Source organism: Gopherus evgoodei, chromosome 7, assembly GCF_007399415.2.
Source record: "Gopherus evgoodei ecotype Sinaloan lineage chromosome 7, rGopEvg1_v1.p, whole genome shotgun sequence".
In the NCBI taxonomy this organism is placed as follows: Eukaryota; Metazoa; Chordata; order Testudines; family Testudinidae; genus Gopherus; species Gopherus evgoodei.
The window spans coordinates 125,693,306-125,706,039 of NC_044328.1; the positions used below are offsets into that span (position 1 = coordinate 125,693,306).

General features: G+C 37.1%; 1 protein-coding gene across 4 annotated transcripts in view; it reads right to left on the reverse strand.

Annotated features, from left to right (window-relative positions):
- Positions 1-12,734, reverse strand: part of ATXN7 (ataxin 7) — a 128,997-nt gene that overhangs the window by 54,402 nt on the left and 61,861 nt on the right. For 2 of the 4 annotated variants that reach the window (XM_030571333.1, XM_030571335.1), the window contains exon 5: positions 323-427. The exons of 1 other annotated variant lie outside the window; for it this stretch is intronic. In XM_030571333.1, coding sequence (XP_030427193.1) covers positions 323-427 — 105 coding nt within the window. Of the gene's footprint in view, positions 1-322; positions 428-867; positions 942-6,632; positions 6,644-12,734 lie in introns of those variants that run through there. One more of the 4 variants, XM_030571338.1, reaches the window with a different exon arrangement.

Sequence of the window (12,734 nt, forward strand, 5' to 3'; positions counted from 1 at the left end):
AAAAACAGTCTTCAGCTATTAAGAAACATACATACACACACACCATTTCAAAATGGGACAACGCTGATGTAGTACTTAAAGGGGGGGAACGTTCAAATACTTCACTAATCTCAACAAGGACCATCCTTTTGCATTCATGAACATTTTAAAAATAGTTAAAATATTTTGCAAGGAACACAGGTTACCTTCTTATACTGCATTTACATTATAATACTGTGCGCAATATCAGCTTTAAAGATCACAAAGAGGGATAATCAAAAATTGCCAGGCTTAATCCTGATTTAACCTCACCCTTGATTATTAAAAACGGTTAAGCACTTACCATAATGTGATTGAAATGCCTGTGGTTTTACAACCTGATTACAGTGGTTACACATCACCAAATAGAAATCATCATGTGCCGGGCAAAGACCAAATATTGGCATATCTAAAACAAAAAGACAAAGGGTATATTTCTCAGCTGCTTACAATTACTGAAAAACAACTGTACTAGAGAACTATATGATGCTATCACTGAACTATCATTTATAGCACATTTTAGTACATTCGGAAAGTGAGAAAAACATATAGTACAATAGTTAGGTTAGCGTTGAAATATTACAAACACCACATATTTTCCTTCAAAGCTAAGTGTAAAATCAAACTCATTGTTTCTTGCTGAGCTATACCAGCAATCTGATGTAGGAGTGTTTATTTCATGCCATCTTCAAAAGGACAATAGAAAATCATTATATTTTGATGACACAGTAAATGTAAGCTATTCAGAGAGTAGTTTAAGTTCTATCCCACTTTCTATAAACAAACTCTAAAATGAAGGTTGTTTTCTACTTAAAATTTTGTAACCATTTTAAATGCACAGTCATTTACCAGGCAGTATAATGTGTCTAATGGTCTTATTTGTTTAACAGTGCATTATATTCCAGCCATCTGGTACCACAGATCTGTGTAACAGGCATAAGAGGGAGAAAGAGATAAGAGTATGTCAGTGTGTGTGTGTGTGTATTTCAATGATAAACGCACATACTTTCAGTCTTTTCAAGTAAAATTAGCTTTTGCAATATGTTTATGAAAACCAGTTCCTTAAGAGCACTGCTTAATGTTTAAACACTTACCAGTAATTTCTGAATGCAGTGAATACAAACTCTACTTACTGCAAATCTAAAAAAGTATTACATTTAAAAATGAAATCTGTCAAGTATTACCCAATTATTCAGTTGTTCAAAAAACCAAAAACATATAACTAAGTAGATAAATGTAGTCTCTTAAAGGTATGTGGCATAAAGCAATCAGTAACATTTTCAAAAAAAAGATTATACATCATTTAATTTGTTAAATGTTGTTTTCTTACCTTAAACAACACTAATAAATGTTTACATTTGTATGCAAATATTAAAATATAATTAAATGCAACATACTTTTTAATTTAACATTGACAATAGTGTTACATATTTTAAACATTTACGTATCATGGATATTCACATATTTCATATATTCTACAGGACTAACATTCTGATCGTTCAATAAATTTGAATTATGCAAGAATTTAAAACTGATTTTATACCATGTAACCCTTTTCTGTAGGAATGAATATGGCCACGATCCTGCAAGATGATCTACATGGGCAGATTCCTGAACTCTTTCAGAAACTTAAACTCAACAAGGCTCTACACAGATCAGCTGCCAGAATTAGGGTCTACATCTGTAATAAGATATAATACTTTTAAATGCAGGCATTTTTTTTTAATAAATAAATAAACCACACCCTTTAACTTTTTAAAACATGTATCTGAATTTTAGATTAAAATGTTATAAAACAAACTCCCCATGCAATGGCTGCCACTGAAATCCCTTTTATACACAGATGTGGATAAATCAAATATGGATTGAGTATGACTGCGATACATCACATCTATATTCATCTGTTTTATTTATGTTTATATTTCTCTCATATGTTTATATTTTAAGTGCCTATCTAAACCATAGGTGCTTATACAGAAATTGAAATTACAGTAAAAGATACGTACTATTAATAATACACCAGTAATCTGATACATGATCGGGGCAAGCATTTTATAATTTGTGCAAATACCAAGTCTAGCTTTCATAAACAATTTATGAGGAGATGTCATTAGAGAAATATTTGGTAAAACATCAGATGACATTTTAAATTAATGTAAACTGGGCAAAGTACAAGCAAATATACCACACAAAATAAACCAGGGGACAGACTAGATTAATAAACAGCTATTTTCCAATATCTGCCTTCCCTGATAAATATTACATTTCTTCATGAAAATAACCGAAAAAAGCCATACTATGAAATTCTGTGATGCGTCTCAGAGAGAGAGAGAGCACTGAACTCTCAACCCAGGTTGAAGGGATTGGGGATAACATGGTTTTAAGCCACATTTGTGCCCTTCTGCTTCTGGGCGTCTCTTGGAGCCATGTTAGTTTGTCTCAGCAAAAACAATGAGGAGTCCTTGTGGCACCTTAGAGACTAACAGATTTATTTGGGCATAAGCTTTCGTGGGTTAAAACCCATTTCATCAGATGCATGGAGTGAAAAATACAGTAAGCAGTATGTAGATACAGCACATAAAAAGATGGGAGTTGGCTTACCAAGTGGGGGGTCAGTGCTAATGAGGCCAATTCAGTTAAGGTGGAAGTGGGCTATTCTCACCTGTTGACAAGAAGGAGTGAATACTATTAGCACTGACCCCCTACTTGGTAAGACAACACACATCTTTTCATGTGCTGTATATATATACTGCTTGCTTACCACACACACACACACACACACACACACACACACACACACACACACACACACACACACACACACACACACACACACACACACACACACACACACTTTCCCAAGTCCCTGCTAAGCACCCACCTACTACTGGTATGTTAGAGGAATAATTTTCTTCCCCTATTGTGGAATAATTACTATGGAGTTGTTCAAGCTGAGCAACAAGCAGTTCTCAGAGAAACTGTATCTTCAGTTTGGAAGAGGAATTTAACCTTTGGAATAGAGAAACAGTCATACTGTAGCATGTGTGTATTGTGCAACAAGTATATTATAAATACTAGAGAACCTAGGTAATATTTTTAACATAGACATTTCAATACCCAATATCTGCTGTGAGCTAGGGAACATGAATCAGTCATATGGTTGGTTCCCCCCTTTTAGGAGTTATAAAACTTTGTAACTGATGATATATAGTATTATACTTTTACATTCATCTGATTTGATGCTATGCACATTCAATCTTAATTTAAAAGTCTAATGCAGTTCATAGTATTTCAACAGTGCCAGTTCCTATGTACTGTTCCTTTGAGCTTAAAGATGACTTTCTAAAATACTTAACAGTCAAGCTCATTCCTCTCACATGAGAGCCTTGCGACTGTGATCTACACATTCGTCTCAAAGCTGAGCTACTCTAACTTCCTTCATCTGGGGCTGTCGGTCTAGGCCAAACAAAAAATTTCAATGTAGGGCTCCAACTTTCTTTTTTAAATAGACCTAATATTTACGTGAGGCCAATGGAGAAGCAGTATCTTTTGTAGAAGGTGGGAATCACAGGGGCTGCACTAAATTAAAGCAGATTTCAGGTGCCCTTATATTATTATTGATGTACACCCCGTGAGCACTGCAACTCCCTGCATGCATTTCTCCTTTTCAATGTGAGCAACATGGCTACATTCCCTGCTGTTGCACATGTTCTTCATGAGTCAAACATTTTCAGTGAATCTGAGAGCAACTGTATTTGGCCTTCAAGCCACACTTCAGCCTTCTCTGGGGTGGGATTATTTTAATTGTAGTGATGTGTTTTACTCTTAGTTTATAAGAAGTCCTGTCCCTTAGCTTCCTACTCCTGTATTCTTCATCCACTACTGAAAGAATTATCCATGTTATACGCTTAGAGATTTTCCTGACTGTACTTGTTGCATTACTGCACATTTATTTCAGAAGAAAAATGCTTTATACTTGGCAAAAGCCCAGTGCAGAAGAATCTCTACTGAAGAGGAAAAAAACCATTGCTTTTGAAGGGGAAGTTTGAATTAACCCATTAAACCAAGCAGCAAGTATCCTGCAGTTCAGCAGGTTTGCTACAGCAAAGTGCTTTTGAGACTGAGCTACCATTTCTTGTCCTACATGAAGGATGTGTCATCATGTTTAGATCATCTTGTGTTTTCTGCATATTTTTAGTATTCTCTTTTCAGCATCATCATTTCATTGGGGAAATTCGTGTTCATAGGCATAAAAAGTATTAGCATCTGTGTATTCCTGCTCCATGACATATTATAGACAATACAAAAGTTTTATATATTAATGCCCAGCTTTGGCATTATCCAGCAGCTGATTCCTATCTCAGTTGCACTCCAAACTATCCACAGATTCCCTCTTTATTTCAAAATTTAATCTGAGGTCCTGGTACTAATCTGAAAGTCCCTTCACTAGGGTATCTACCACCTACTAAGGCAAATTTCTCATCCAAAACTGCTCTGAGAGAAACTTTCAGGTAGCTTCAATGCTGGGTCCAAAATAGTGGAATAATCTAGTGGAAGAGATCAAAATGAGCCCTAAATCTGACTGCTTTCAGAGACCAATGCACAAAATTCCTCTTTTGTTGCAAAAGTGGGCTCGCTGCAGTTTAAAAACAGAGATGAAAGTGAAAAGTGAAACAAACAGAGGAAGAGAAAGAGAAAGCAAAAGGGCGGACAAAAGCAAGGGTGGAGAAAAAACTACTTACTATTGCAGAGACTTGGTTAAAGGATACAAATCTGAAGACAGATTTAAGTAGAAGCATTTCCCATGAAAGTACTGCAATAATATTTCTAGATCTAACCTTTCCAGAGCTCCACCTTTCACCCTGTATGTATTTTCAGGTAAAAAGTAGCATGGTAAATCTAAATAAAAATGGCCAGGCCTGACTAATGTACTATTATAAATCTGTTGGTGTCGGTTGCTATTTAATATCAATTGGAAATGTGCATTCCACAGGCTGATGTGAATAGCAAAATGTTTAAATTATCTAGAACATCTGACTCATACAAAAAGGTGGAACAAAATGCCTTAAGTATAATATAAACCTGATATTACCGTTCGGACAGTTTTTAATCAAGTAGAGTTAACTTTAGATATCTACTCACTGTAATGTAATATAACACATTCAAAACACAGGTGTAACACCATAACTATTCAACACCTTGTTTAAAATACATGTTACTAACTCTTACAATTTTTAGCATGAGTCTTGCAGTACCTTGCTTCAGCTGCTGGAATCAGCTGATCACAAAATCTCAGCTTCTGTTTAAAATAAAAAGGATGTTTGTAGAGCTCATGGCCATGGAGAAAAGTGTGAACTCTAAATGCTCAGTACCAGAGGGCAAATAAAATGAACCCTCATTTATTTTTAAACTCTCATGACTTAGGGTGGGGAGTCTGACTCCTGATTTTTGAACACTTGGGGTGGGCCTTTTCACTTTGGCATCAAGGTGCTAGATTTCAAATGGAAAGCATCTGTTTAAATGCAGTTCCACTTAAACTGGTTTCTACCACAGGATTTATAGCCAGCATCATCAACAAGGCAAAATTGTACGAGAATCATGTTTTAAAAAAACCTGTTCCTCTAAGTTCAACTGGATATGTTGCTGATATCAGTTGTCTGCATCACGTAATTTTCATGGTGCAGACAAGACTTGCTCTGTGCTTGCAGAGCCAGTGGTACAAGGATTGTTCCCAATCACAGGTTCTGGCAACAATAAAAAATAATAATGGCAACAAGTCATCCTAAATAAAGTCTTCCTCTGTTCCAATAACAGGTATTCCCTATTTCTAAGCCCTGGTCTACATTGGGGGAGGAATCGATCTAAGTTACGCAACTTCAGATACGTGAATAACGTAGCTGAAGTCGACGTATTTAGATTGACTTACTGTGGTGTCTTAACCGTGATGAGTCAACTTGCTGCCACTCCCCCGTCAGCTCCGCTTGTGCCTCTTGTGGCGCTGGAGTACAGGAGTCAACGGGAGAGCTCTCAGGGGTTGATTTATCGCATCTAGACTAGATGCGATAAATTGATCCCCGCTGGATCAATTGCTGCCCAGTGATCTGGCGGGTAGTGTAGACAAACCCTAAGAGAGGCCATCTACATCTTTGAGCTGAAAACTAAAGGGACCAGGTGCTGTCAAAGTTGGCATCACAAAAATCTTAACTTTTACACACACATTCAACTTTCTGTAATGGCCACACTTTTTTTTTAAAAGTTTTACTGTCAAAACAACATGCTTCAATACTATTTTTCAGAAACAGAGCCAACAGTTCAGCACTCGTGAGCATATTAAAGTGAAAAATCCAACTGATGTCACAGTTCTACTGTGTACTTTGGTAGTCAACAATGTATAGAATATTTCTAATCTGATGCTCAGTTTTAATTCACAAAGCATATCTGTCTGACCTTTGATAATATTAGAGGTGTTAAGTTATTTCCCTTAATTTATAAATCATCCAAAGCCCAAGATTTGGTGGTGATGGGGGACTTCAACTATCCAGATATATGTTGGGAAAATAACACTGCGGGGCACAGACTATCCAATAAGTTCCTGGACTGCATTGGCAGACAACTTTTTATTTCAGAAAGTTGAAAAAGCTACTAGGGGGGAAGCTGTTCTAGACTTGATTTAACAAATAGGGAGGAACTTGTTGAGAATTTGAAAGTAGAAGGAAGCTTGGGTGAAAGTGATCATGAAATCATAGAGTTTGCAATTCTAAGGAAGGGTAGAAGGGAGTACAGCAGAATAGAGACAATGGATTTCAGGAAGGCGGATTTTGGTAAGCTCAGAGAGCTGATAGGTAAGGTCCCATGGGAATTAAGACTGAGGGGAAAAACAACTGAAGAAAGTTGGCAGTTTTTCAAAGGGACACTATTAAGGGCCCAAAAGCAAGCTATTCCGATGGTTAGGAACGATAGAAAATGTGGCAAAAGACCACCTTGGCTTAACCACAAGATCTTGCGTGACCTACAAAATAAAAAGGCGTCATATAAAAAATGGAAACTAGGTCAGATTACAAAGGATGAATATAGGCAAATAACACAGGAATGCAGAGGCAAGATTAGAAAAGCAAAGGCACAAAATGAACTCAAACTAGCTATGGGAATAAAGGGAAACAAGAAGACTTTTTATCAATACATTAGAAGCAAGAGGAAGACCAAGGACAGGGTAGGCCCACTGCTCATGAGGAGGGGGTAACAGTAACAGGAGACTGGAAATGGCAGAGATGCTTAATGACTTCTTTGTTTCAGTCTTCACTGAGAAGTCTGAAGGAATGTCTAGTATAGTGAATGCTTACGGGAAGAGGGTAGGTTTAGAAGAGAAAATTAAAAAGAGCAAGTAAAAAATCACTTAGAAAAGTTAGATGCCTGCAAGTCACCAGGGCCTGATGAAATGCATCCTAGAATACTCAAGGAGTTAATAGAAGAGGTATCTGAGCCGCTAGCTATTATCTTTGGGAAATCATGGGAGACGAGGAAGATTCCAGAAGACTGGAAGGGGGCAAATATAGTGCCCATCTATAAAAAGGGAAATAAAAACAACCCAGGAAACTACAGACCAGTTAGTTTAACTTCTGTGCCAGGGAAGATAATGGAGCAGTAATCAAAGAAATTATCTGTAAACACTTGGAAGGTGGTAAGGTGATAGGGAATAGCCAGCATGGATTTGTAAAGAACAAATCGTGTCAAACTAATCTGATTGCATTCTTTGATAGGATAACGAGCCTTGTGGATAAGGGAGAAGCGGTGGATGTGATATACCTAGACTTTAGTAAGGCATTTGATACGGTCTCGCATGATATTCTTATAGATAAGCTAGGAAAGTACAATTTAGATGGGGCTACTATAAGGTGGGTGCATAACTGGCTGGATAACCGTACTCAGAGAGTAGTTGTTAATGGCTCCCAATCCTGCTGGAAAGGTATAACAAGTGGGGTTCCGCAGGGGTCTGTTTTGGGACCAGTTCTGTTCAATATCTTCATCAACGATTTAGATGTTGGCATAGAAAATATGCTTATTAAGTTTGCGGACGATACCAAACTGGGAGGGATTGCAACTGCTTTGGAGGACAGGGTCAAAATTCAAAATGATCTGGACAAATTGGAGAAATGGTCTGAGGTAAACAGGATGAAGTTCAATAAAGATAAATGCAAAGTGATCCACCTAGGAAGGAACAATCAGTTTCACACATACAGAATGGGATTAGACTGTCTAGGAAGGAGTATGGCAGAAAGAGATCTAGGGGTCATAGTAGACCACAAGCTTAATATGAGTCAACAGTCTGATACTGTTGCAAAAAAAGCAAACGTGATTCTGGAATGCATTAACAGGTGTGTTGTAAACAAGACACAAGAAGTCATTCTTCTGCTTTACTCTGCGCTGGTTAGGCCTCAGCTGGAATATTGTGTCCAGTTCTGGGCACCGCATTTCAAGAAAGATGTGGAGAAATTGGAGAGGGTCCAGAGAAGAGCAACAAGAATGATTAAAGGTCTTGAGAACATGACCTATGAAGGAAGGCTGAAGGAATTGGGTTTGTTTAGTTTGGAAAAGAGAAGACTGAGAGGGGGCCTGGTAGCAGTTTTCAGGTATCTAAAAGGGTGTCATCAGGAGGAGGGAGAAAACTTGTTCACCTTAGCCTCCAATGATAGAACAAGAAGCAATGGGCTTAAACTGCAGCAAGGGAGATTTAGGTTGGACATTAGGAAAAAGTTCCTGTCAGGGTAGTTAAACACTGGAATAGATTGCCTAGGGAAGTTGTGGAATCTCCATCTCTGGAGATATTTAAGAGTAGGTTAGATAAATGTCTATTAGGGATGGTCTAGACAGTATTTGGTCCTGCCATGAGGGCAGGGGACTGGACTCGATGACCTCTCGAGGTCCCTTCCAGTCCTAGAGTCTATGAGTCTATAACAAAAATGTTACTGGCAAAAAATATATTTTAGCTTTATCTTCATTTTTCCTAGGAATATATTGTCAATTATGCAAGGATAATTTACTTAACCTAGTAATAGTATATAAATATTTTAGGGTCCAAAAGGTGTTTTGAAACCAATGGAAGTTTTGGATACACATTTCAAACATTTAATATTCCTATGAGCTATACTTCGCTCATTTTTTCTTAAAAAGGCAAGATTTTACATACTGTCCCTTTACATCTATTACTTTTTTGTGTATGTATGCGTGAGATGTTTATTCTAAAAAATGAATTTCTGATCTAAATGGATAATAGCAGTTTGTTCAAGTATATACTATATGATTTCAAAATTAGCTTGTACATCAAATATATAGAAGATTTAAAAAAAACATTGTGTCAAAGCTTTGGTCAAAGCAAAATAAGATTAGGAGATAATCAGACTATTACTGACCATATATTTAACTCTCAAAAAAGCAAGATAATACAAAGTGAAAACAAACCTCATCTGTAACCTACTTCATTATATATGTTAAGGATCCAGCAGTGATCAACAGAGATCTGGCTAATCTAGTGTTTATATTAAAAATTACAATATTTCTAGACTGCATTAAGAAAGAATAATAGGGCGTGTTAAGATGGAGTTTGACTTTTCTTGCTTTGCAAGTGATTTCAGTAGTTTGTCAGTGAATAGAAATATACTGTAGCTTTTGCAATTAGTAACAGGGGAATAAGGGAAAATGTATTAATTTAAAAACAATGACAACTCTTTGGTTTTTGAGAGATGAAAAAGATGAATTCATCAATCCTCATTTGACACCTTTTGAAACCATTTAACTTCAGGAAAACTTTAAACAAACAGCAGGGAGGGACATTGCACGCTGACTTTTAAATGTGCATCTGCTGTCATTTGTGCATGCATACAGCATGTGCTCCTGCAAACGTGGTTTGCATGTGCAAACCAGGTGCACATCCAACCATCAAATTTAAGACAGAATTTACTGTGGTGAAAGTTGACAGGATAGAAATAACATACCTTACAATGCATTTTCCCAGGATTAAGTCATCCTGCACCCTTCAAAAATCAGATTCTTGTCGTCCCCCCGCCCCAACTTAAAAAATGAGAAAGAAAAAAGGGAGCTTTGCAACATATTTTAAGTTAAAATTACTCTAGGAATCCTAAACAAACCCACAGCCACTGGTTTTCTTTCAATATTATGAGCAAATGCAAATTACGCTTTTTCCTGAAATTTTGTTTCTGTTCCTGCGAGGATACAGAATATTGAGATTTACAATTACCCTGATCTCCAAGATTTAGGATTCTTGAAAAATTTCAATATCCTGAGTACTGACAAGAGCAGAGACATAATATGAGAAGTGTGTCATGTATGCATCCACTTGCAAACGACAATGCACCTAGGAGGTCTAATTACAGGCTCAAGCGATACATAAAGCATATATCATATCAGCCAAGAACCATTAAATATTTAGCAAAATTCTTTGAACACAAATTCTGTTATACATAATTACTTAAAAAACCCCAAAACACATTTAAAGCTATGTCATAACCATTACTAACTACTGTACTATTTTTGTTCAGATTTGTTACATTTCAATGAACCACCTTACAAGTTACTGCCTTGTTTTGGAACTTAACATAGGTACCATTAGATTTAAATCCTTTCAGCAGGAAAAAAAACCCCACCACACACAGTTGGTATTCTATTACATGAGGTTTTCATCAGATATTTGACTAATGAAGATAAGCCAGTGAGTTGCAAAACATATTCCCCATTTGGTGTTTAATTACTATTCACAGAATTAATGGTACCCTGCAATATCGCAATCCGATATAACACAAGTTCGTATATAGCGCGGTCGCAGTGGGGTTCCAGTGGCGCTTTAAAGAGTCCGGGGCTCCGGCCGCTGCAGGGAGCCCCAGGTCCTTTAAATTACCACTGGAGCCCTGCCGCTGCTACCCCAGGGCTGCAGCAGCGGCCTTCGGGCAGCACTTTAAAGGGCCAAGGGCTCCCTGCAGCGGTTGGAGCCCGAAGCTCTTTAAATCACTGCCGAAGCCCTGCTGCTGCTATCCCGGGGCTGCAGTAGCAGGGCTCGCCGGCAATTTAAAGGGCCCAGGGCTCCGGCTGCTGCGAGGAGCCCCAGGCCCTTTAAATCACTGCTGGAGCCCTGCTGCTGCTAGCCCGGGGCTGGGGCAGCGGGGCTCCACCGGTGATTTAAAGGGTCTGGGGCTCCCTGCAGCCGGAGCTCCGGGCTCTTTGAATTACCGCTGCAGCCCTGCCACCGCTACCCCGATATAACGGCGTTTCACCTACAATGCGGTAGGGATTTTTGGCTCCCCACAACCGCGTTATCGGGGTAGAGGTCTATTTGAAATTTCCCTAGCCATTTTGTATAACATAGTTTATATTACATAAAAAGAGCTGTATGTACATAATAGTGACATACAAATACAATTTTTTATCATAGTGCATGTCAAAGAATCCATGCCATGTCCTACATTATTTTGGATAAGACGATCTCACAATATCATAAAGTCATTTCTGAAAAGTCAGCATATTACTATATATTTTTGTGGTAGAAAAAAGTTCAATACATACTCAGTACAAATAAACTCAAAAGCTCTACATTAATTTAATGTAAAGATTACAAAATTAAACAACAGAATTCAGGAAACAGAAATATGGTTTATATGCTAACATGAAATCAACCATATACAGATAATATTTTTGATTACTAGACTGTTAAAATGTCTCTCTCCATGTACACAGTGTGTGCTATACAGACCATTTGTCAATATGAGTACTGGTTATTAATCTTCTGATTAGATGAGTAATGTTATAACCATAAATTTGAAAAATGTAGTTTTTGTACTAGATACCCTTTTGTTGTTGGCTTTTTACACTGCCGAAGCACACTGGTTTTCTTTATTGCAGTTGTGCTTTTGTAATAGAAAAAAAAAAAAGATTTAAAAAAAAATCTAAAACAGATTACAATAAATTGAAGATTGCAGCAAAAATTACTTAGACACACTAAAAATGCAGAACAGACGTTTTCATGCTCATAATTTTCTCTCGTCCATGACACAGGCATGATTTTATTTTATTTTTTTAAGGACTTTGATGTTTCAACAAAAATATTTACAACCCTCCCCCATGCCAATTATCACAGCGGAAGTACATGCAAGAATGGTCAATTCCTTCAATCGCTGACATTACATTCAAGGAGATAGATCTGATGAGGTGCTGGTAAAATCTTAGTTACCAGTACATAATGACTCAGCAACAGAGCAGTGGTGTTTCAAATCACTTATAGCTTTATCAATTTTCCCCCCAACTGAGAGCTAAGAAGACACGATGTAAACTTGACTATCACTTTTGTGCCAGAGAAAGTGAGACTATAATAACATGGCAATTAAAGAATCTATTTTCTAGAGAATGTAAATAAAATAAATAAATTACAGCCTCAAAAATACTGTAGTCACTATTCTAATCTCTATAATAGTTATAGTGCTTTTTACCAAATCAAATAGTTTGTATAAAAAAAGAAAAGTTAAGAATCATACCAAATGGTGATATATTTATGGAACTAATTTAAGAAATCACTGCAATTTTGTACTAAAAATGTCATCCATTAACAAAGATTTTCGTTTCCCAGGTGCGTAATATTTATATCATATACCACATTGCGTTAGGCTTTGAACCTGACTATTTTAATCTCTTCCCTGCTGACCATGACTGTAACT